The sequence below is a fragment of the Wallemia ichthyophaga genome, assembly GCF_000400465.1.
Source record: "Wallemia ichthyophaga EXF-994 unplaced genomic scaffold scaffold1, whole genome shotgun sequence".
Lineage (NCBI taxonomy): Eukaryota > Fungi > Basidiomycota > Wallemiomycetes > Wallemiales > Wallemiaceae > Wallemia > Wallemia ichthyophaga.
In genome coordinates, this window is record NW_008806274.1 from 637,796 (window position 1) to 659,557 (window position 21,762).

The 21,762-nt window shown below is 44.5% G+C and overlaps 13 protein-coding genes across 13 annotated transcripts; 8 read left to right on the forward strand and 5 right to left on the reverse strand.

The window, feature by feature from the left end:
• Nucleotides 1-90: 90 nt before the first annotated feature.
• On the forward strand, nucleotides 91-492 carry J056_000266 (uncharacterized protein; the record flags this gene model as incomplete). Its single annotated transcript, XM_009267664.1, has 1 exon — nucleotides 91-492. One exon carries the CDS (start codon nucleotides 91-93, stop codon nucleotides 490-492), a length of 402 nt encoding a protein of 133 aa, XP_009265939.1.
• A 62-nt stretch (nucleotides 493-554) lies between these two features.
• Nucleotides 555-916, reverse strand: J056_000267 (uncharacterized protein; the record flags this gene model as incomplete). Its single annotated transcript, XM_009267665.1, has 2 exons — nucleotides 555-783; nucleotides 840-916. The coding sequence occupies 2 exons, from the start codon at nucleotides 914-916 to the stop codon at nucleotides 555-557; spliced, it is 306 nt and encodes a 101-aa protein (XP_009265940.1).
• Nucleotides 917-1,598: 682 nt separating this feature from the next.
• Nucleotides 1,599-2,823, forward strand: J056_000268 (Uroporphyrinogen decarboxylase; the record flags this gene model as incomplete). The annotated part of the gene is made up of 3 exons (XM_009267666.1): nucleotides 1,599-1,701; nucleotides 1,749-1,808; nucleotides 1,856-2,823. The coding sequence occupies 3 exons, from the start codon at nucleotides 1,599-1,601 to the stop codon at nucleotides 2,821-2,823; spliced, it is 1,131 nt and encodes a 376-aa protein (XP_009265941.1).
• A 62-nt stretch (nucleotides 2,824-2,885) lies between these two features.
• On the forward strand, nucleotides 2,886-3,117 carry J056_000269 (Trafficking protein particle complex subunit 1; the record flags this gene model as incomplete). The annotated part of the gene is made up of 2 exons (XM_009267667.1): nucleotides 2,886-2,917; nucleotides 2,976-3,117. 2 exons carry the CDS (start codon nucleotides 2,886-2,888, stop codon nucleotides 3,115-3,117), a joined length of 174 nt encoding a protein of 57 aa, XP_009265942.1.
• Nucleotides 3,118-3,298: 181 nt separating this feature from the next.
• On the reverse strand, nucleotides 3,299-3,690 carry J056_000270 (uncharacterized protein; the record flags this gene model as incomplete). The annotated part of the gene is made up of 2 exons (XM_009267668.1): nucleotides 3,299-3,398; nucleotides 3,443-3,690. 2 exons carry the CDS (start codon nucleotides 3,688-3,690, stop codon nucleotides 3,299-3,301), a joined length of 348 nt encoding a protein of 115 aa, XP_009265943.1.
• A 313-nt stretch (nucleotides 3,691-4,003) lies between these two features.
• J056_000271 (ATP-dependent RNA helicase HAS1) lies at nucleotides 4,004-5,838 on the forward strand (the record flags this gene model as incomplete). Its single annotated transcript, XM_009267669.1, has 2 exons — nucleotides 4,004-4,421; nucleotides 4,466-5,838. The coding sequence occupies 2 exons, from the start codon at nucleotides 4,004-4,006 to the stop codon at nucleotides 5,836-5,838; spliced, it is 1,791 nt and encodes a 596-aa protein (XP_009265944.1).
• An 82-nt stretch (nucleotides 5,839-5,920) lies between these two features.
• J056_000272 (uncharacterized protein) lies at nucleotides 5,921-6,333 on the reverse strand (the record flags this gene model as incomplete). Its single annotated transcript, XM_009267670.1, has 2 exons — nucleotides 5,921-6,172; nucleotides 6,226-6,333. The coding sequence occupies 2 exons, from the start codon at nucleotides 6,331-6,333 to the stop codon at nucleotides 5,921-5,923; spliced, it is 360 nt and encodes a 119-aa protein (XP_009265945.1).
• Nucleotides 6,334-6,586: 253 nt separating this feature from the next.
• J056_000273 (Serine-threonine kinase receptor-associated protein) lies at nucleotides 6,587-7,426 on the forward strand (the record flags this gene model as incomplete). The annotated part of the gene is made up of 1 exon (XM_009267671.1): nucleotides 6,587-7,426. The coding sequence occupies one exon, from the start codon at nucleotides 6,587-6,589 to the stop codon at nucleotides 7,424-7,426; it is 840 nt and encodes a 279-aa protein (XP_009265946.1).
• Nucleotides 7,427-7,530: 104 nt separating this feature from the next.
• Nucleotides 7,531-9,511, forward strand: J056_000274 (uncharacterized protein; the record flags this gene model as incomplete). Its single annotated transcript, XM_009267672.1, has 2 exons — nucleotides 7,531-8,193; nucleotides 8,246-9,511. 2 exons carry the CDS (start codon nucleotides 7,531-7,533, stop codon nucleotides 9,509-9,511), a joined length of 1,929 nt encoding a protein of 642 aa, XP_009265947.1.
• A 164-nt stretch (nucleotides 9,512-9,675) lies between these two features.
• On the reverse strand, nucleotides 9,676-11,207 carry J056_000275 (uncharacterized protein; the record flags this gene model as incomplete). The annotated part of the gene is made up of 4 exons (XM_009267673.1): nucleotides 9,676-10,438; nucleotides 10,497-10,642; nucleotides 10,690-11,106; nucleotides 11,154-11,207. The coding sequence occupies 4 exons, from the start codon at nucleotides 11,205-11,207 to the stop codon at nucleotides 9,676-9,678; spliced, it is 1,380 nt and encodes a 459-aa protein (XP_009265948.1).
• A 458-nt stretch (nucleotides 11,208-11,665) lies between these two features.
• On the forward strand, nucleotides 11,666-14,015 carry J056_000277 (uncharacterized protein; the record flags this gene model as incomplete). The annotated part of the gene is made up of 3 exons (XM_009267675.1): nucleotides 11,666-12,487; nucleotides 12,538-12,957; nucleotides 13,008-14,015. 3 exons carry the CDS (start codon nucleotides 11,666-11,668, stop codon nucleotides 14,013-14,015), a joined length of 2,250 nt encoding a protein of 749 aa, XP_009265950.1.
• Nucleotides 14,016-14,122: 107 nt separating this feature from the next.
• On the reverse strand, nucleotides 14,123-16,687 carry J056_000278 (Fanconi-associated nuclease 1-like protein; the record flags this gene model as incomplete). The annotated part of the gene is made up of 4 exons (XM_009267676.1): nucleotides 14,123-14,611; nucleotides 14,658-14,736; nucleotides 14,782-14,867; nucleotides 14,909-16,687. The coding sequence occupies 4 exons, from the start codon at nucleotides 16,685-16,687 to the stop codon at nucleotides 14,123-14,125; spliced, it is 2,433 nt and encodes an 810-aa protein (XP_009265951.1).
• Nucleotides 16,688-16,895: 208 nt separating this feature from the next.
• J056_000279 (Metal resistance protein YCF1) lies at nucleotides 16,896-21,655 on the forward strand (the record flags this gene model as incomplete). Its single annotated transcript, XM_009267677.1, has 6 exons — nucleotides 16,896-17,467; nucleotides 17,514-19,372; nucleotides 19,422-19,784; nucleotides 19,830-19,973; nucleotides 20,019-20,085; nucleotides 20,134-21,655. 6 exons carry the CDS (start codon nucleotides 16,896-16,898, stop codon nucleotides 21,653-21,655), a joined length of 4,527 nt encoding a protein of 1,508 aa, XP_009265952.1.
• Between the last annotated feature and the right edge of the window lie 107 nt (nucleotides 21,656-21,762).

Sequence of the window (21,762 nt, forward strand, 5' to 3'; positions counted from 1 at the left end):
ACGTAGTTGTTTGAGTGGAAGAAGGTTGTTGATCGAGAACGACGACGACGACGACCAAGACAACAACGACAAGAACAAGAATACAATATCATGCAAACACCTGGAGTAACAATCGATGGTAGCGATACAGTGGCCCAACCAGAATCACTACTCAATCCAGCCACTTTCACACCACCTAATCACAACTACCCAAATATACGCATAGAGTATTGCGATAGGTGTAGATGGTCTCCTCGTGCTCAATGGCTTATGACTGAATTGCTCCTGACTTTCCCTCCACCGGCCATCGAAGCCATCACACTCATCCCGCGCAACGACGAATCTTCTGCGGGGAGATTCAGAGTGTGGCTCTATGACGCGTCCTCTAGCCCACCAAAGCTTCTATGGGACAGGAAAGTCGAAGGCGCTTTCCCCGAAGCTAAACAGCTCAAACAAAGAGTTAGGGATAGCATCGCGCCAGGTATGTCGTTAGGGCACAGCGATAAGAAGTAGCTTTCTTTCCCAACAAACTCCATCGATAAGAAAGGAAAGTGAAAATATTCATTACACTGTCTCTACCACGAAGCTTTATGTACACCTTCCAATTCATCTCTCAACGCCTGTAATCTGAATTGGAAACGCGTAAGTCCCTGCTGCAAACCCGCGCCTCTACCTGTGACTTTGCACCTGTTACGAATCATGGTTGGCCTTGAAGCAGATTCAAATGAGTTTAGAGTGAGTTGTGCTTGGTGGCGTACTTGAGAGGGTAAGGTGGTATTCCTAGCGACGTAGAGGAAAGACCTTCTGTGGTAGATGTTAGTCGTGCTATCGCTGCAGCTACAGCCACACAAGCCACATACCTCTGTACCTCCCGCTTAGCTACCATCTCACGTCTATGTATATCCCTAAGCACTCTACTTGAAGGTCCTGTTGGCATTTTTCAAGGTGGATTGGTCGTCGTTATCCAACCTTCTTTTTCCACTGCCACCACTACCCCACACGCTTATGAAAAATTACCTTCCTACTCCCCGCTCAGCAGCTACATCGGCGATATTCTGCCTCACTTTCTCAGCCGCTTTGATTTCGACGCTGGTGAGCGGGAGTAGTGGGAGTAGTCCACGCACTTCTATACCCCCTTGCCCTGGCCAGAAAGCACGCAAAAGAGAATTTGATGAGCTCGACAAACCTCCTCGATTCAGCCTCTACGATCATTTGAAGACGTTTACAGGTTTTGGATCAAGTAGGAAACATGATTTTATACGAGAAGTCTAGAGGAGGGGTTTAGAGAGGCGTGGGGTGATCAAATAGCTTTAATAAGACTCAATGTGTTTGAAATGGACATGGAAATGATGGAGAAGACCAATTTTCACTGGTTTATACTAGTCGTTTAGCTCAGTGAAGCGTGGAAAATGGCAGTGATTAGATTTGAAATACTCGCAAGATCCAACGGAATACTCAAAGCAATATTCAACGTAGTATTCAAGTTGGGTTTGAAATAGAAGACATGGTAAACAAAACAATCTTGTATTTGCCTTATAATAGAATGTTAGAAGTAATTTAGCTTATGTATATTCATATAAAGGGATATTGATATGCTTATCCACCCTTTAATCCCCTCAATGGACACCAATAACTTCAAAGTGACCAGTTCACGCTACAAAATACACACGGCGGAAGAATTCCCAGAGTTACGCAATGATCTTATTCTTCAAGCTGCTAGGGGTGAGTGGAGTGTAGGTATCCACACACACGCACTCACACACACCCAGGCAAGAAGACAGCCCGAGCCCCAACATGGATAATGAGGCAAGCGGGGCGTTATTTACCTGGTGAATACATGATTATATACACCACTGACACCTCTAAATCCCCTCAGAATTCAGAAAACTGCGCGAAAGCCACTCATTCTTTGAAATCTGTCAAACGCCTCAACTAGCATGCGAGATAACGATGCAGCCGATATTGCGTTATGAGGGATTATTAGATGCGTCAATAATCTTCTCGGACATACTAGTAATTCCACAGGCATTAGGTATGGAAGTGCAGATGTTACCAGCCCAAGGGCCTCATTTCCCCGCGCCGCTAGAGTCGCCTGAAGACATAGGGCGATTGCACAAACACGTCGACGTTGACGAGGAGCTATCGTATGTATTCCGTGCGATAACGCTGACGCGCCACGCTCTATCTGGCCGCGTCCCACTGATCGGGTTTGCCGGTGCGCCGTGGACGCTATTTGCATATATGGTAGAAGGCGGCGGAAGTAAGACGTTTGCGCGTGCCAAGCGGTGGTTGTTCGACTGGCCCGAGGCGAGCGATGGTGTGCTCGAGCGCATAACGGCCGTGCTCATCCCCTATCTCGTCGGGCAGGTGCGTGCGGGTGCGCAGCTCCTGCAGGTGTTCGATAGCTGGGCTAGTGAGCTGTCTCACCACCACTACGTCCGCTTTGCTCTGCCCGCTCTGCGTAGAGTTAAGGAGGGCGTACATGCACAGTGTAACGCTGAAGGTATTACCACTCCCCCGCTCATCGTCTTCGCGAAGAACGTCACTCATACTGTCCTCCCACTCCTCGAAGAAATCGGCTTCGACGTCGTCGGGCTCGATTGGACTACAGCGCCAAGCGAAGTCAGCAACCGCACTAGCGCTGTACAGGGCAATTTCGATCCAAGTATTCTATACGCCTCCGATGAGGCTATTAGGAGCGAAGTTAAAACTGTCGCTAATATGTTCAAACATAGGAACACCCCCGGTTGGATATCTAATCTTGGTCACGGCATCACGCCAGGCGTCAAGCCAGAGAGTGTGAGAGTGTTCCTTGAGGCTGTACAGGAGTGTAGCAGGGAATGAATATTTTAATTTGTATCAAGTTTAATGTCAAGTATACATCATCATAACGAATATAACGTAATATGGTCGTATATGCGCTTTATATATTTAACAAGTGGGTGCGTCGTGTGTGAGAGAAATTAATGGCTAATTGTAATTTGTTAACTCTTCAGACACTCGCGCTGCGTGCACAGGCAGAAATGGGAGCACAACCGGCAGCCAGCCAAGGAGCTGAGTGAGGAAGAGGAGGAGAAGCTAATATACGGGGTAGTGTTCTCGCTCAAGGGGCTAGTAAAGAAGGTGGCTGGGAAGTGAGTTTGAATAACATTCCAATTGGCCAGCCAGCCAGCTCACACAGCTACAGCGACAGTGAACAATTCCAAAGCATAAAAACGAGTAAATACAGACTACACGTGTTTGAATCACAGAGTAATTTCAAATTTATTCTGATGACTGATCAAAATACGACGGGAATGGCTAGCCACCTTCACGCTATCTACGCGGGGCCATTCAACGGCGCAGTCGTGCGTAATCCACTTGTAGGGGTGGATGGAGTGGTGACGAATGATAAGCTGTGCAAGGGAATCGAGGGGGTGCTAAGGGGTTTAAAGTAGATGAATGAATACATGATAATACACACTACAAACGCCTCTTGAGTTGCATTTCGTGGTGGATATCGAGTGTAGGCGTGGATGGCTTATCGACGACTGAGTGTACATCAGCGAAAGTGATTTGCTCGTCGACGCCGTCAAGAACGTCTTTCTGGAGGTTACGTGGCTGCTGCAACGCAGGCATGCTCACATCCTCAGAAACCAGCTTCCTCTCCATCATTTTACGCATTGGTGTGCCTAAACCGTAAGTGTTTCTCTCGAGCTTGAGTTTGAGCATGGATTGGTGGTTATACCAGCCATCGAGACGCGATTCGAGGGGATGCTTAGGTGGCGAGTGTACCTGCGACCACTCCAAGCCATTCCTAAGCTTGTCTGGTATATTGTACTCAGCGTGTAGCTTGTCTGCAGGGATGGCTGTGGCATGCGATTGAGGTGGAATTAATTGAATGTTATTTGACTGTGGATTGTAAATAATAGCACTCCCCTAATCCTACTCCCTCACCATTTCAAATTTAAATTTCTTTTGAGCGTCGCTGAATGACGAAAGCGCCTGCAACTTTGCTCGTTTATCTCGAACAACGACATTCAAAATGGACAAGGCGGGGATTATCCAGCTAGAGAAGAAGCGCAAGAGGAATCAGAAGAGGCAGGATGATCACAAGGAGGATCACAAGGAGGAACACAAGGAAGAACACAAGGAAGAAGACATGGAAGACATGGAAAACACCTCCACAACTCTCCCTGATCTCCCCCCTACATCCTCCGACTACCAGGAACTCTCCCCCGAGCAATTCCACTTCGACTCGCTCGATCTCACTCCCGGCACTCGCAACGCAATCAACGACCTCGGCTTCAAATCCATGACTCAGGTACAGGCAAAGACTATCCCTCCCCTTATGGCTGGTAGGGATGTCCTTGGTGCTGCCCACACCGGTTCTGGCAAAACTTTAGCCTTCCTCATCCCCGCTATTGAAATGTTATCAAGACTTCACTTTAAACCGAGAAATGGTGGGTGATGAATGCTTCATATACCCTCTACTAATACCACACAGGCACCGGCGCTATCGTCATCTCTCCTACTCGCGAATTGGCCCTGCAGATCTTCGGTGTCGCAAAAGAAATAATGAAAAATCACAACCAAACGTTTGGTATTATCATGGGTGGCGCTAACCGCAAAGCTGAGGCCGACAAGCTCCAGAAAGGTGTAAATCTTATCATCGCTACCCCCGGTCGTCTCCTCGATCACCTTCAAAACACTAAAGGTTTCGTCTTCTCTAACATGAAATCTCTCATCATAGATGAGGCTGACAGAATTTTGGAAATTGGTTTCGAAGAAGAAATGAGACAGATTGTTAAAATTCTCCCAACTGAAAACAGACAGACTATGCTCTTCTCTGCTACGCAAACTACTAAAGTTACTGATCTCGCTAGAGTCTCCCTTAGACAGGGTCCTCTTTATATCAACGTTCATGAGGAGAAATCGGCTGCAACCAACGAGCAGCTTGAACAGGGCTATGTTGTTTGTGAATCTGATGCGAGATTCCTCCTTTTATTCACCTTTTTAAAGAAGAATCTCAAGAAAAAGGTTATTGTCTTCTTTAGTAGCTGCAACAGCGTTAAGTATCATGGAGAATTGCTCAACTACATTGACATTCCAGTACTAGATTTGCACGGCAAACAAAAACAACAAAAGCGCACAAACACATTTTTCGAATTCTGCAACGCTCCAACTGGTATTTTGCTATGCACAGATGTCGCAGCGCGTGGATTAGATATACCTGCCGTTGATTGGATTATTCAATTCGATCCACCAGACGATCCAAGAGATTACATTCACAGAGTTGGTAGAACTGCTAGAGCAGGCAAGGCTGGTAAATCTCTCCTATTCCTTCTGCCCACTGAGCTTGGCTTTTTGAGATTCCTGAAAACAGCAAAGGTCCCTCTCAATGAGTATAGCTTCCCTAAGGAGAAGATAGCCAATGTACAAACGCAGTTGGAGAAACTGATCAACAAGAATTACTACTTGCATCAGTCGGCTAAAGATGGTTATAGGTCGTATCTTCAATCATACGCTTCGTACTCACTCAAGAAGATATTCGATGTGAATAAGTTGGACCTCAACAAGGTGGCTAAAGCTTTCGGATTCTCTGTACCACCAAAGGTGAATGTATCGATTGGAACCAACCTCAAGTCGTCCAAGGAGAGCGTAGGCAAGAAGGGCAAGGGTATGGATAGATTGGATGACTCAGAGTTGGCCGCTATACAGGATGCACAATCTGACAATCCAGACCAAGATGATCAAGAGGATGAAAAACCAAAGAAGAGGAGATCAAACAAGACTGGCGAGTATAATAAGCAGGGCGTTGATAAAGGTGCATACAGACAGAAACAACACAGCAAGAATGGATCGCAGTGGAGTCGCTAATTGAGGAGCTTTATGAGTCTATACAAGTAGGCTATAAAAATATTACAAAGCAAAAATGCAAACATGGCAAACAAATAAAACCTCAGAAAGCAAATGAAACTGCCTTCTTCTTCTTGGGTACCTCGTTCTGATTGATAGATTTGTTATTATTACTTATATTTATATTCTTGTTCATTTTATTGAGACGCTTCTTAGTCTTGCGTAGTTTGGCACGCTGTTCGAGTTCCTGAGTCTTGTCAAGCACTGCACGACTGTGGCTCGAGTTGTGCGAGGCTGAAGACTTTTCTTTTTTATTATGTTCTTGCTTTTGTTGTGTATCTTGTGCTTTCTTTTTCTGATATGTGTGTTAGAGAGCTGTAGGTAGTATACGCCACACTAAGCACACACAGCTTTCAAGAATTTATCCGAAGACGCTTTATCAGATTGATTGGATACCAATGCAGCCAAGTCATTCAACGCAGATGCGTCCTTGACGAATTTCTTTTTCGACACCATCGCCGTCGTGTTGGAGAAGCCACCACGAATTATGTCACGTAGTATACCATTAACGTGTTCTGGACAGTGCGTGTATCTGTATCATACAACGCCCAGCCCGACTCACCCACGCAGCACGCGTCCAGTTGTCCAATTGCAATTCTCCGCACTTCAGCCAGACAATACATTTTGTCTGATAAGTTCGTGTAAAGAGTGCGTCAGCGTGTTTTCATGTTAGAATTCTCCGTTTAAGCGTATTCACAGCGGCAATCCGATGCTTCGCGACGGGGGCACTGGTGACTGGATAGGTACATTCTTAGGACACAAAGGGGCAGTGTGGTCAGCCAAACTAAGTCTCGACACCGCGCTCGCTGTCACTGCGTCTGCAGATTTCAGCGCCAAGGTCTGGGACAGCTATACAGGGACGTGCTTGCACACTCTCCCGCACAACCACATCGTACGCTCTGCGGCTATCTCGCCAGATGGGCTGCGCGTGCTTACCGGGGGCAATGAACGTCTATTGAGGCTATTTCATTTGGGTGATATCGATAACGTCACCACGCTGGAATCTAGTACGGGCGACGTGCACGCGCATTCAACCACCATAAAATCGGTTCTATGGCAAGATACAGCGCATGCCATCAGTGGGTCTGAAGATGGCGAGATAAAGTGGTGGACGCTTTCCAACTCGGACAAGGACTACACAGAATGCACAAAGACAATCCAACTCGATCATCCACTCAGCTTCTTGGAGTGGTCGGCCAATGGCCATATAATGATCGCTATTGCAGCTAACGACGTCTATTTCTTCGACACACACTCTCCAGGCAGCTTGCTTAAATGTCTCACTCTCCCTCATAAACCATCCTGCGCATCTATCCACCCAATAACCCGCGATAGGTTCGTCGTCGGCTTGGCTGACGATACCTGGGTGAGGATTTACGATTACAACAGCGCCCAGGAACTCGACTGCTTCAAGGGCCATCATGGCCCCGTTCACGCTGTCGAGTTTAGTCCTGATGGAGAATACTTTGCGTCTGGCTCCGAAGACGGCACTATAAGAATGTGGCAGAATACCCCCGGTCGTGCGTATGGTTTGTGGAATGGATGCTGATTTAAAGTGTTATTTTATACTGTGTATCTCATATCTTACATGACATTTGATATCTTATTCCCCTTTTGCGTCCTCCGCTATTCTTGTTCCCAAACTTCCAACTGATGCTACGCCGATTTCCATTGCGCGTACAACCACGCACACTCACACCACTTACACACAATTTGGCCCTCCGTGGCAGCTTGGTTGCGTCTCGCTCAGCGCCTCCTCTCTCGCTGCTCAAACAACAGCCACTGTCCACGCCTGCAACCGCACTGAGGCTCTACTCCACCAACAGCACAGAGAAAGAGAAGAAGCATAAGGACGATAAGGACTCGAAAGCAATCACCACTGATCCTCTCTCCACGAGAGTTTGGTCGAAAGTTAAGCACGAAGCTCAGCATTACTGGCATGGCTCCAAGTTGTTAGCCAAGGAAATCAGAATTTCCGCTAGATTGCAGATTAGATTGCTTAGGGGAAAGAAACTCACACGTAGAGAAAGACGCCAGTTGAAACGCACGACTTCAGACCTTCTCAGGTTAATCCCATTCGTACCATTCGTTCTTATCCCTTTCATGGAACTCTTCCTCCCCGTTGCTCTCAAGCTCTTCCCTAATATGCTCCCATCTACTTTCGAAGACAAGTTCGCTGCTGATGAGAAGAAGAGGAAGTTGTTGAGAGTGCGTCTCGAAATGGCAAAGTTCTTGCAGGAAACTATCAAAGAGTCTGGTATTAGAGCTTCTGAATCCGTTACTGGTAGTGATGAGTTTAAGGAGTTCTTTAGGAAGGTTGGTGTCGAGGTATTATACACTATTTCACTCATTTACACACATGGTGCAGATTAGAACTACCGGTGAACACCCTTCTCATAGCGATGTAGTAAAGGTAGCTAGACTGTTCAATAACGATCTCACCTTGGACAACCTCAGTCGACCACAGCTCGTCTCAATGTGTCGTTACATGAATATTAACGCTTTTGGTACCGACAACTACCTCAGAGGTCACATTAGAAGGCGATTAGAACACCTCAAGAGAGATGATGTTCTCATTAAATCTGAAAATGTTGACTCACTTTCTACTTCAGAGTTGCAACATGCTTGTCAATCGAGAGGTATCAGAGTTGCAACGCACTCAAATGCAAGATTACGTGATGATTTAAGTCAATGGGTTGAGTTGCACACTACACAAGAAATATCTGGTGTTCTTTTGGTCCTATCCAAGGCATTCAACTTTGCTCATTTAGAAGACTCTGTTATCGCTTCTTTGGAAGCAACGCTCTGTAGTCTTCCAGATGTTCTTCTCAATGAAGCTGAATTAGAAGTGAGTGACGAAGCAACGTACAAGCAGAAGCTGGATGTGTTGCAAGAACAAGAAGAACTCATTGAAGATGAAGCTGAGCAAGAGCAGAAGGAAGTTGAAGCTAGACAGGCTCAAAAGGAAGCTGAGAAGGCTAAGAAAGGTGAGGAGTTAGAGAAAGCTAGAAATCTCCTACCTGATCAAGAAACCGATAAACAACACGAGGATGACATTCGCATGACGCCTGAACAGCTCGGGGAATTGGGTCAGGCTCTTAACATTCTTTCTGCTAAATCATCAGTTCTCAAGGAAAGAGTTGAGTTAGAAACCCTAGTTGAACAAACTCGCGACGCTGAAAGACAGGCTGAGGAAGCTCAAGCTGGTTTACCTCAAGAGGAGAAGAAGGTAGATAAGACGAATGAGAATGTTAAGAAACAAGTCAAATCCATGATCAATAAGATTGATAGTCAATTATCAGATTACGACGAAAAAGTCGGTACACAACTCAATCTAATTCAAGTGAACAACCTTGGTCAGATTTCTATTCACGATTTGAAGCAAGCATTGAGAGTGATTAAGCACTCACCAGATGAAGAACATATCGATACAATAGTGCACAAATTAGACGTAGACAAGGATGGACTCGTTATGCTCGACGATGTCGTTGAATTGGCTCAAGAGGAAGGTCTTGGTACTGTGCTTGACGACTCTTCCCAAAAGATTGTCGATCAAGGTAGCGAAATTAGAGGTAATGACAAAAATAATGAGTCTTCAAAGAAGATCAAGAAGGAGGAAATTGTGCAGCATTAACGAATAATTTAATGATTTGATGCATAGGAAAAGGAAGTCGACGCTCGTTATTTACTTTTTTATTATTACAAGTATCAATAAACAACTATAAGTATAACACGTGGTACATCTTTAACTTAGATAGATTGCGCGAGTTGTGCAAATGCGAGAAATTGAAATTGAAATCACAGCATTCTCTTGCTTGCTAATTGCGAAGATCCAGATGTTAAATCATCATCATGAGAGAAGCTGCTCTTCCTATCATCGCTATGATTCGACACGCCCGAGATAGCATCAGCTTTGTTAAAACCACTTCTCGTAACCCTGGACGGTGCCCTGCTGATACTTTTGGCTATATCTTTGGCCTTTTGAGATGCTTTCGATTTTGACGATTTGTTTGACTTGATACTAGGCGCTGTCTCGGATGTATGAACTTGCGTTAGCGTTTGTGTAGCTGGTAAAATTTCACTCTCTAGCTTCGTGTGCAGATGCGCTTGTGGTGATCTGCTAGAAGTACCGTTTTCTTTAGCTGTGTGCGGAGATGTTTGCAACTTTGATGCCTTGCCAACATGATCATCCTCCACTTTTTGCTTATACATCGCCGATGCTTCCGTATTGTCAATATCAACTCGATCAACTACTATTCCTTCCACGGCAGGGACTTTAGTTGTCTCAAAGTGTAATTGTTCACCTTGAGGACTAATTTCATTCAAAAATAATTGTTCATTTGGAAGAATGGATTTCTCCATGTGCACCTCCCCAGCTAGAAGCTTAGTTGTCTTGAGGTGCACTTGCTCATCTGGAAGACTCGATCTCTCTTTGCAGATCTCCTCATCTAAAAGAACCATGTTGTCGCTGGCTGGAGTATTAAACTCATCCTGTCCATCTTGATCAGCACCAAATGAAGCTTCTGCTAAATGAGATTTGGTGATTGTGGATTGCACAGGCCTGAATAGTAAAAACGAAAGTTATAAATCGCGGTATTAATTAGAGCTGTTTATCTTACAATTCGCTTTTATCAATATCCAAACCAAGAGCATTGTCTTGCTGGTTGAGGGGAGATCTAGGGCTCGATTTTGCTGAACGTACTGAGGATTTATTAGATGTCGTACCTGTATTAGATTCAGGTACAAGTAATTTGGAGTAATCGGTCTGAAGTTGATTTAGAGGGTGAGGGTGAGATGATAGGCGGAACTTACGGATTTGTTGTCTAATTGCCATTCCGATGGATTAGTGGATTGCATATCCACGTTAGTCGTTGAGATTGGTTTATTTAACATGTGAAAGAGGAACCCAGCAGTGGAAAGTAGCCATAGCAACGCTGAGACTAGGAGTACGTGCTGAAATCTAGTTTTTTGGAGTAAATCACCCAACTTATCTTGATTTTGTTGATATAACAGGCTAACCAAGTTGTACTTGTATATTCTAGCGTAATAATATCCAACTCTAACCAAATCAATCAGTAAGGTTGCACTGTTTGCTTCCTTAATTGATACCGAAGGTGGTGATTCTAATATTGGTGTTGTTGATGCTGATATCAACTTTCTGAGGTGATCAACTGAGCTGCCGATGTTGTACTGGAATCGATCATCCAAAACTTGAACCAATGGGATTGTCTGGTTCGTATTAGAGTCTGGAGCTACGTAACATCCATCAAACTCACTCCGAATCCTAGAAGCAACGCCAGCAACGAAACTGCAATGCCGGTCAAAATCATCGTTCAGAAAGAGAGAGTGGAGCATCGGAGAATGAATCGTGTGGGAATGAATTCAAATTAATATAAAATGTCAATAAACTCGCGTTTATATTCAAATTCGCGTGTATTTTTGAGAACATCTTGTCGAAATCCCCTGAACAGGCTTTGCTCATTTCTCCACCTATCCGCTGCTCTTTGAATGTGCGGTATTTTTTCATACAAACACAACTGCGTGTACGAAAGAATACCAGATTCTGAATAGTTTATTTCCACAACCTTCGAGAACCTCCGATTGGATTGATATAGATGACGGCACCTTCTTCAATCTTACCATTCAAATGTTATCAAGGAGATTAAATTTGAGATTTTCACGGCAATTCACTAGGCGTACACTATCAAATCTATCAAAACCTCTTCCTCGCCTCACTCCCACACCTTCCCTACCGCAATATGCCCTTATCCAGCGGCGCGGGATGCAAATGAAGATGGGTGGCGCACCTTCCCAAGGCGACACTCTAAAGCAATTCAGTGTCGACCTCACAGAACTCGCAAAATCCGGCAAACTAGATCCAGTCCTAGGGCGAGATGACGAGATTAGACGAACTATCCAAATATTATCCCGTAGAACAAAATCCAATCCTGTCCTCCTCGGTAATCCCGGTGTTGGTAAGACTGCAATTCTTGAAGGACTAGCTCAGCGAATTGTGAACAATGAGGTGCCTGAATCACTCCAAGGCCGTCGAGTACTCAGTCTAGATCTAGCGGGTATGATCGCAGGTGCTTCTTTCAGAGGCTCTTTTGAAGAACGCTTCAAAGGTCTTCTCGCAGATATCGAAGCTGAACAGGGCAAGATTGTTGTTTTCATCGATGAGCTCCACACTCTACTCAACCTTGGTAAAGCGGAGGGTAGCATCGATGGCGGTAACCTTATCAAACCTCAACTGGCGCGTGGATTGCAGCTCGTTGGTGCAACTACCCTCGATGAATATCGCAAAACTATTGAGAAAGATGGCGCTCTCGCTAGACGCTTCCAGCCTATACAGGTCGAAGAACCTAGCCTTGCTGCTACCATATCCATACTCAGAGGCTTGAAAAGTCGATACGAGACTCATCATGGTGTCATAATTGGTGACGACGCCCTCGTAGCTGCTGCAAAGCATAGCGATAGGTATATTAGCGATCGATTCTTGCCAGACAAAGCCATCGATCTTGTAGACGAAGCTGCTTCCACGCTCAGATTAGCACAAGAGAGCAAACCAGAGTCATTGGCCAAGCTAGACCGAGATATTCTTGAGATACAGGTGCGCAAATTTTAATCTTCTTGGTGAAACCACTTTAACTCTTACGGTAGATTGAGCTACAATCCTTACAAAACGACGACAATACACTGTCTATAGAACGCAGAGATACACTAGAGAAATTAGTCAACGAATACAAAGAGGAGTCAGAGAGACTGACCAAGATCTGGAATGAAGAAAGAGCCAAGATTTCTGACGCTAAGGTCGCCAAAGAGGAGCTCGAGAGAGCGTACATAGACTTAGAAATATCGCAAAGGCATGGCGATCTCGAGCGAGCATCTAGACTGCGCTACGAAAGTATACCATCGCTTCAACGTGATATTGAGATAGCGGAGAAGCAAGCTGAAGAAGGAACTACAATGCTCCTCGTCAAGGACAGAGTGGCGAGCGATGACATTGCGAGAGTCATCTCGCGCATGACTGGAATACCAATCAGCAACCTCCTTCAAGGCGAAATTGAGAAATTGCTTCATGTATGTGTGTTGGTTTTCGCTGTCGTGTTTATACTAACAAACACACCCAGCTTGAAGATAAGTTGACTGAGAGAGTTCTTGGACAGGACCACATTATCAAAGCAGTTGCAGATGCCGTGCGATTGTCGAGAGCTGGTTTGCAATCAGACAACAGACCCATAGCGTCATTCCTCTTCCTCGGTCCAACCGGTACCGGTAAGACGGAGCTATCGAAAGCGCTCTCCGGGGCATTGTTCAATGATGAAAAGCGAGCATTGATCAACATCAACATGTCGGAATATCAAGAAAAGCATACAGTATCGCGTCTGGTCGGTGCACCACCTGGCTATGTAGGATACGAGGAATCAGGACAGTTAACAGAAGCGGTGAGACGTAGACCATACTCGGTCGTTCTGCTTGATGAGTTCGAGAAGGCACATCCAGATGTATCAAATATCATGTTACAACTACTCGATGAAGGCACCTTGACAGATAGCCAAGGTCGTAAGGTTGATTTCAGGAACACGATAATTATAGCCACCTCTAATCTCGGTTCTGATATACTCTCAAGACCCGAGAGCACAGGTCCTGATGAGAATGTGACCGAGGAAGCTACCAAAGAGGTGCTAGAACGGGTTGAAAAAGTGTACCCACCAGAGCTTCTCAATCGACTTGATCATATGTTAGTGTTCAACAAACTTAACCACAGGTCAATCAAAGACATTGCTAGATTGCGTATCACTGAAGTCAACAAGATGCTTGGGGAAAAGAAGATGCGTTTGGATGTCAGTGATGAGGTTATCGATCATTTGGCGGAGATTGGATACTCGTCAACATATGGCGCTAGAGCTATTCTGAGAACTGTTAGAGCTAGTATCGCAAACCCCCTCGCGAGGAAGATCATACAGGGATCGGTTCGCGATGGTGAGGCAGTGAGAGTCACTATGGAGGATGGCAAGGTAGTGATTGCGGACAATCACACACCACAGCCTCTTGATGAAACATTACCCAATCATGTCAAGGAGGAGGAGCAAGCATTGAGAGATGATGATCATGATGATCCGGATCAATACAAGTAAAAGTCAACATACTAAATGCATCCACACCACTTAAGATATTAATGTTCACATAAATTATAATAATCACGTTATATATATTACAGATTAATCTTGGTATCTGAATTGTTCTACACTCGGTTGAAGTAGTTCTCTATGGAAGACTCAGATCTCACTCTGGGTTTCTTTTTCGTGGCACCACTTGAGGATGAACCACTTGACTTGCGTCTCATTACTCTACTTTTAGGTATATCTATGTTAAGTTCGGAGGGCGTGCGCACCCTTCCGATTCCTAATTCCGGCGGGGGCATTGATGAATTCTTTTTGATTGTAAGTGTATCGTTACTGTTTTTCGTAGCAAGTGGCGGTTGCTCCGAGTGGGATCGGTGCATGATTGCATTCTGATTCTGTTTGATCGTCTGCTCTGATTCAGATCTCTTCATCTGCGCAACGGGTCCAGGCGTGGCAGGTTTAGTTGGTAAATCTGGTACGCTTTTTCGCTTTCTGGGTGGTCTGTTGATAATTTTTACCTCGTCATCCTCATTTTCGAGCGTATTCGAAGCGACTACATGACATAGATCTACTTCGCACTGTGTTGAGAGGAGCACGTCATTCCACACCTGCACATGTTTTTAGCGCGGGTAGGCAATGGAGCTCAAAACCCACCTTTTGTGTCTCTGAAAGTGTATCACCCGGTCCTTTCACCTCTGCAAACTTGGCAGTATGCGTGTCTGTGCGCCACAGCCTGATGAAGTCTTAATGAGCGTTCAAGGATAAAACTTTAACTCACACTAGATCTGGCATTCCACCCGTACGATGATCCCAGTCCTGACACAATACTCTGAAGATCTGTGCCAGACAACGTCCACCAAGACACTATAAATGTTAGCAAATCCAGCTCAAGTAATTCAGCGTACCTCAGCCAGTCCCACCAACTGCCCCCGTTCATAGTCCCAATTCACAGCTATCGCCCAAGTGCGTTTCTCCATCTCTGCATCGTACCTCTCAGCGACGAGATCAGCTGCGCCAATCTCGCAGATTTCACCCAGACGCGACTCAATAGCATCTCTGCGCAGTTCGTAAAAGTCGCCATCGTGAAGGTCGAGTGGAGCGATTTGGAAAGGCGTCTCGAAGGCGCCCTCGGCAGGATCGAAAATGATATCCCAGAGCGCGAGGACGAAGATAGTGCGAACGATGCGTCCTTCTGTATGTAAGCCCTGCCAGCCTTCGATATTATACGCCTGCAGTGCAATATCTTCGACTCGGACTACGTCCATACTTTCGCTCGTACTGCCATCTTCTTCTTGGATCACAACAGGAAAGAAAGGCTTCCAAAGCGAGTGTGTCGTCATAGCCGTGTAGTCTCGCACAGCATAGACGTACTTTTTGGTAGGATTGCGCAGCGTTATCGCGGGCGTGCGGTCTTCAGGTGCCACATTGAGAACTTTAGATTTTTCAAGTCTAGCAACGCGTCTATAAAGATCCGGTTTGTAGATTTCGTGCGTGTCGTGATCCATCAGAGCATCTGCACATATGTTGAGTGCCTCGGTATAGGAAGAGAGGCGATCATCTTTGTAGTGCGTCATGAGAACGAGCGCGAGACGAGAATACCAAGCACCGCGTCTAGCTGTACGCCAAACTCTCTGTTGCAGTAATTCTTTCAGCAGACGAACCTCAGCTTGATAGTCCTTGTTGCGCGAGTAGATGGCTGATAGTTTGTGCACTAGACGTGTGTAGACATGGCCAGGTGAATAGCGCGCGCGCCAGTTACGTATTGTCGTATGCGACGCGGATATCTGTTCCCACCTGCCCACTACACTCTCAGCTAACCCTTGCGCTTCAGGGTATTCGCGCGCATCTAATGCATTATCAAACTCTGCTTCGAGGTTGAGCGCGTGTATGAATTCAATCAGCGTGCTGCGACTATCGAATGCTATTGTGCGTGTGTGTGTGGGCTGCGGATAGTGCCGTTTGTTAAAGGATGAGAGTAATTGGTGGGGAGGCGAAAATAAAGTTGATTGGCGCGAATAAACGAATGCAAGTCTGTTGAATAGATTGTGTATCGGGGGATTTACGCGTATGACTTTACCCATTTGGTTGAGTATTGTGGATTTCAGTGAGAAGGATTGGTTAAGTAGATTGCCGCTGAGGTTGAAAGACAAACCGCCACTGTTAGTTAGTGTAGATTGAGTGGTTGAGGTATTGAGTATGGCATGAATCATGTTTGTGCGTGTCTGTTGCTTCGGAAGGCAATTAAACTTGGTAGAAATTGCCACCAAGTCTTGATTGTTGCAAATATTGAGCAAGTACTCGATGGAAATTGTTTGTAGGTTCAAGTATTCAGTTGATTGAATGAAGTTGAGATCTTTCCACGCGTCTTGATCGCCTTGAACGCGAGCAGTATCTAGTGACTGATTGATAGCTATAGCCAGATCAGCGTCGTCTACAGTCTCATGATATGGATGAATAATGAGGTCATCAAGGATCTCGTCCAAATCAAAATTTAAATCAAAAGTCGATAGCTTGTGCCACTTGGAAGGCTGACGGTTGAGTAATTTGGTTAAGAATATTCTGTGATTATAGTAGAGATTGCTGAAGGCATGGAAGTACTTGAGTTCCTGTGGGGTGAATAGATAGCTCTCCTTATCCAAAACCGTGGATATGCCAGTTTCAATTAATTCTACGTATTTGTCCATGTAGATCGAGCCAGATTGAGCCAGATTGATGCAGATGATGGATGTTGAGCCACAGCCACAAAACAAGATCCAGTACCTTTAAAATCAATTCAAACGATATCCGGTACCTTCCTAACTAATAGTTTTAATTAACTCGTCTTCAATTCGCCACTCTTATCATTTTTATCGACGCGTCGCTGGTTGAATTCAAACGGCGACAGTAAGGAAAATGAGGGAGCTGCTATGTAATAACAGGGAGGGCTACTCCCTGTATTCAACAGAGCGCGACTTCGATAGTACAATATGCTTCGAGAATTTCAATTTGATCACGTTGCCATCGCTGCTATTCATATTAATAAGCATCAGCGATATCTGGAGGAGTTTAAAGCACCCAATAAGGACTGATACGAATTCAAGGCTTAGATTTGGTGTTAAGATTGCTGGTTATATTTCACTCAACCTTCTACTGCTTGTTCAGCTATTCGATAGGCTCGATTATAGCATAGAAACTATAAGCCAGGCATCAGTGCAAATCTCCATTACACTAGCCTTATTCCTTTCAATCATCCATCACAACAGATTCAACAAACCTTCGAGTCTTCTCCTCTTATTTTACCCAACCATCATTCTATCCAACTTGATCAAGCTTAGAACTGTAATTATCAGCGATTACACCTCTATTAACCCTCATTTACTTATTCCTACCATCCTCATTCTCGCTTTCATCTGGCTAGTTGAGTCTAGTGGCCCTGGTTATCCTCCTTCAAATGATCCTTTGAAAGACGCTTCCATTTACTCGTTGTGAGTATTTTTTATCCTTTAAAACTTACACTCACTATCTTCACAGATGTTCTTTCTCTTGGCTCACCCCTCTTCTCAAATTAGGTAGACAACGCTTCATAAACGAAGAAGATCTCTGGGATTTACCCGAGAAAGATCACTCTGAGCACGTAGGCCGCAAACTACAGAAGAAGTGGCACTATCAAACTACTAAATCATCCAACAAACCCTCTCTATGGCTCGCCTTATGTAAAGCTTACGGAAAGGACTACCTCATTTACGCGTCCTTCTTCAAAATGCTACAAGATTCTCTAACTTTTGTTCAACCTCAATTACTCAAGAGCCTCTTGCAATTCGTCAATTCTCAACGCTCAGATAGCCCTGAACCTCTAATCAAAGGTTACTGTTTAGCTATCGTCATGTTTGTCTCAGCCGTCTCCCAATCTACTTTCCTTCACCAATACTTCCAATTAGTTTTCATGACTGGTTTGAGAGTCAGAGCTGGTTTGGTCAATCTCCTTTACGACAAATCACTTCACTTGAACAACAACGAAAAAGCTCAAAGACCAACAGGCGACGTTGTCAATTTGATGTCCGTAGATACCAACAGACTGACTGATCTTTGCACTTATGGTCATATCCTCTGGTCAGGTCCTCTCCAGATTTTATTGGCCTTCATCTCTCTCTACAACCTCTTAGGATGGCAATCATTTGTTGGTGTAGGCGTTATGATTGTTTCCATCCCAATCACTACCGTTATTGCCAGATATGTTAAGAAGCTATCGTTAGAGCAAATGAAAATCAAAGACAAGCGTACGCATGTCATGAATGAGCTGCTCACCAACATGAAGTCAATCAAGCTTTTTGCTTGGGAGGACTCTTTCGCACAGAAGCTCTTACATATTCGCAACAACGAAGAGCTGCACATTCTCAGGAAGATTGGTGTTGTAAATGGCATAAGTAACTTTGTCTGGATGCTGACACCATTCCTTGTCTCATTTACCACATTCTGGGTTTATTCTGTCACATCTAAAGAGCCGCTAACCTCAGACAAGATTTTCCCTGGTCTGGCCATCTTCCAACTCCTCTCATTTCCACTCTTTATGATCTCGAACATCATTACCTCCACCATCGAATCAGCAGTTTCGGTGGACAGGCTCAAAGACTTCCTACTCGCTGGTGAACTGGACCCTGAAGCCAAATTACAGGTCATCCCCAATGATATTAACGTTGGTGAAGAGGTTGTTCGTATCAGCCATGGTGATTTCGCGTGGAGTGAAGATGCGCATATGCCAATATTACAAGATATAAATCTGAGCGTTAAGATGGGTGAGTTGGTCGCCCTCGTCGGAAGAGTCGGTGATGGTAAATCATCAATGGTCCAAGCAATTCTTGGTGAAATGCACAAATTCGAAGGTACTGTCAACGTCAAAGGCTCTATTGCATACTATGGCCAATCCCCTTGGATTATGGGTGCGACAGTAAAAGAGAACATACTTTTTGGTCACAAATTCGATCAAGACTTTTATAACCTTGTCATCGAATCTTGTGCGTTGAGAAGCGATTTAGAGTTGCTACCACAGGGTGATATGACAGAGGTTGGCGAGAAAGGTATTACTTTGTCAGGTGGTCAAAAAGCTAGAGTTGCTCTTGCTAGGGCTGTTTACTCACGTGCTGATATTTATCTCCTTGACGATCCGCTGTGCGCTGTGGATGCTCACGTTGGTAGACATCTCTGGAATAATGTCATAGGTCATAGCGGTATACTCAAGAATAAGACTAGAATAATCTCAACCAACAATGCTGGATACTTTGATCAGGTCGATGCACTCGTCATGCTCAAGAGAGGTGTTATACTTGAGAAGGATTCCTACTTGTCGGCTATACAACGTCAAGGTCAGTTGTGGCAGCTTATGATGAAATTAGGTTGGTATCGTTAATGGAGAAGCTCTGCCTATTTCTTACACTCTTCCAGGTAAAGGTGGTGGTCATTCAACAACCAATTCCTCCGGCACCTCGCTCAATGAACTTAACAACTCTAATGGCAAAGGCACACCACCAACTGACGGTGAAAATACACTCGTGAATGGAGAATTAGATAAACAATCACATACTATCTTTGTCGATGAACAGAGTGAAGGTCCAAAAGTGGATGTTGTTAATGGTGTATGCACTGAAGAAACTAAGCCTAGAGAGAAGAGAATGTCAATGAGTATGCGTCGGGCTTCTGTCGTCTCACTAGATAAAGCCAAAGCTATCGCTTTGGATGCTATGCGCAATTCATCCCAGCCTAAGGAACAAATGGGTAGAGGCAACATCAAGACTGAAGTATATAAGAGTGAGTTGGGATTTTTTTACGAGACAATTTCTAACGATACTTAAGAATACGCCGAATCAAGCTCTTATTGGGGTGTTATCGCTTTCTTGATCACAGCTTGTCTTATTCAAGTGTTCTCGGTCGCTGGGTCTGTTGTACTCAAGAATTGGGGTGAAGCCAACAACAATGGCGAAGCTAATGACATCAAGTGTGAGTGTTTACTTGTTGGGTTATTTCTCGTTTGACATACCGCAGATCTCCTCGAATACTTTGCTTGCGGTTTGCTTTCGGCCATCTTCATGTTCATCACTGCATTTTTACTGTAAGCTCGGCGCTGTAATGGAGTGTTATGCTAACTGAAAACAACCAGCTGGGCTGTCTGCTCAATTAAATGTTCAAAACATCTCCATGATGACATGTTCCATGCCGTAATGAGAGCACCATTAGGCTACTTTGAGAGAACGCCAGTCGGTGTTATCCTCAATAGATTCTCTCGCGATGTCCAAGTTATTGACGAGGTACTGGTCAGAGTTATTTCCGGATTTTTTAGAACGTTAATCGTTGTTATTTCAATAGTTTTCGTTATTGGTGGAGCTTTACCACCATTCTTACTGATGATTATCCCACTTTCCATATTCTATCAATGGATCATGAAGCTCTACCTCTCAACCTCACGTGAAATTAAACGTTTAGATGCAGTTTCAAGATCGCCAGTCTTCAGCTGGTTCCAAGAATCATTAGGTGGACTACCAACTATCAGGGCATTTAGGCAACAATCCAGATTTATTGCTTCAGAGACACTAAGGATGGATAGAAATCTAATGGCATCTCTTCCTGCCATGTCTATCAACAGATGGTTGGCCATGAGATTAGAAGTGTTGGGTTCGTCCGTTATACTTGCTACAGCATTATTTGCTGTAACTAGCGTCAAGAGATTCAATCTCGATGCCGGTTTAGTTGGTTTGTGTATTTCATACGCACTGCAAATCACAGGTGGATTGAACTGGTTCGTCAGATGCGCTGGTGAAGTTGAGCAAAATATCGTTTCAGTTGAGAGAGTTTATGAGTTGGCTCAATTAGAACCTGAAGCGCTGCCAATTGTCGAAGATAACAGGCCTTCGGCTGAATGGCCAGACAGGGGTTCAGTAGTGTTCAACAATTTCTCGGCCAAGTATAGACCAGAGCTTTCGCCAGTGTTGAAGGATATTAATCTCAACATCAACCCTTCAGAGAAGATTGGTGTCGTTGGTAGAACAGGAGCTGGTAAATCATCATTAACGCTATGCTTGTTCAGAATCCTTGAAGCATTTAAAGGTGAAATCAAGATTGATGGAATTGATATCTCCACCATAGGATTGAAAGACTTGAGATCAAGATTGGCAATTATACCACAAGATGCTCAGCTTTTCGATGCAACGGTGAGAGAAAACCTTGATCCAGAAGCTGCACATTCAGATGACGAGATATGGCGTGCATTGGAGTCGACAGATTTATCCGAACATATTACGGAGTTAGGTGGATTAAACTCTCAGGTAGCTGAAGGTGGAAGTAATCTATCGAATGGACAAAGACAACTCGTAGCTATCGCTAGAGCTCTATTAACTAATTCCAGAATATTAATTCTTGATGAAGCTACATCTGCTATCGATTCAATGACGGATAATTACATACAAAATACTATTCGTAAACAATTCAAAGATATGACTATTATCACTATCGCTCACAGATTGAGAACAATCATTGATTACGACAAGATTCTCGTGCTTGATAAGGGTACGATAGGCGAGTTTGATACTCCGTATAATCTGCTTCTAAAGAAAGACGGTATTTTCTCGTCAATGGTCAAGCAATCAGGTGAAGAAGATGAATTGAGATCTGTAATTGGTTGTTAATCGTCGTTTGAAGTTCAAACTCTTTATATCTATCTGCATATTTGTTACATTAATTATTGATTAGTTATTTAAAAGAAAGTACATGGCTCTGATAATAAGAGTAAGCA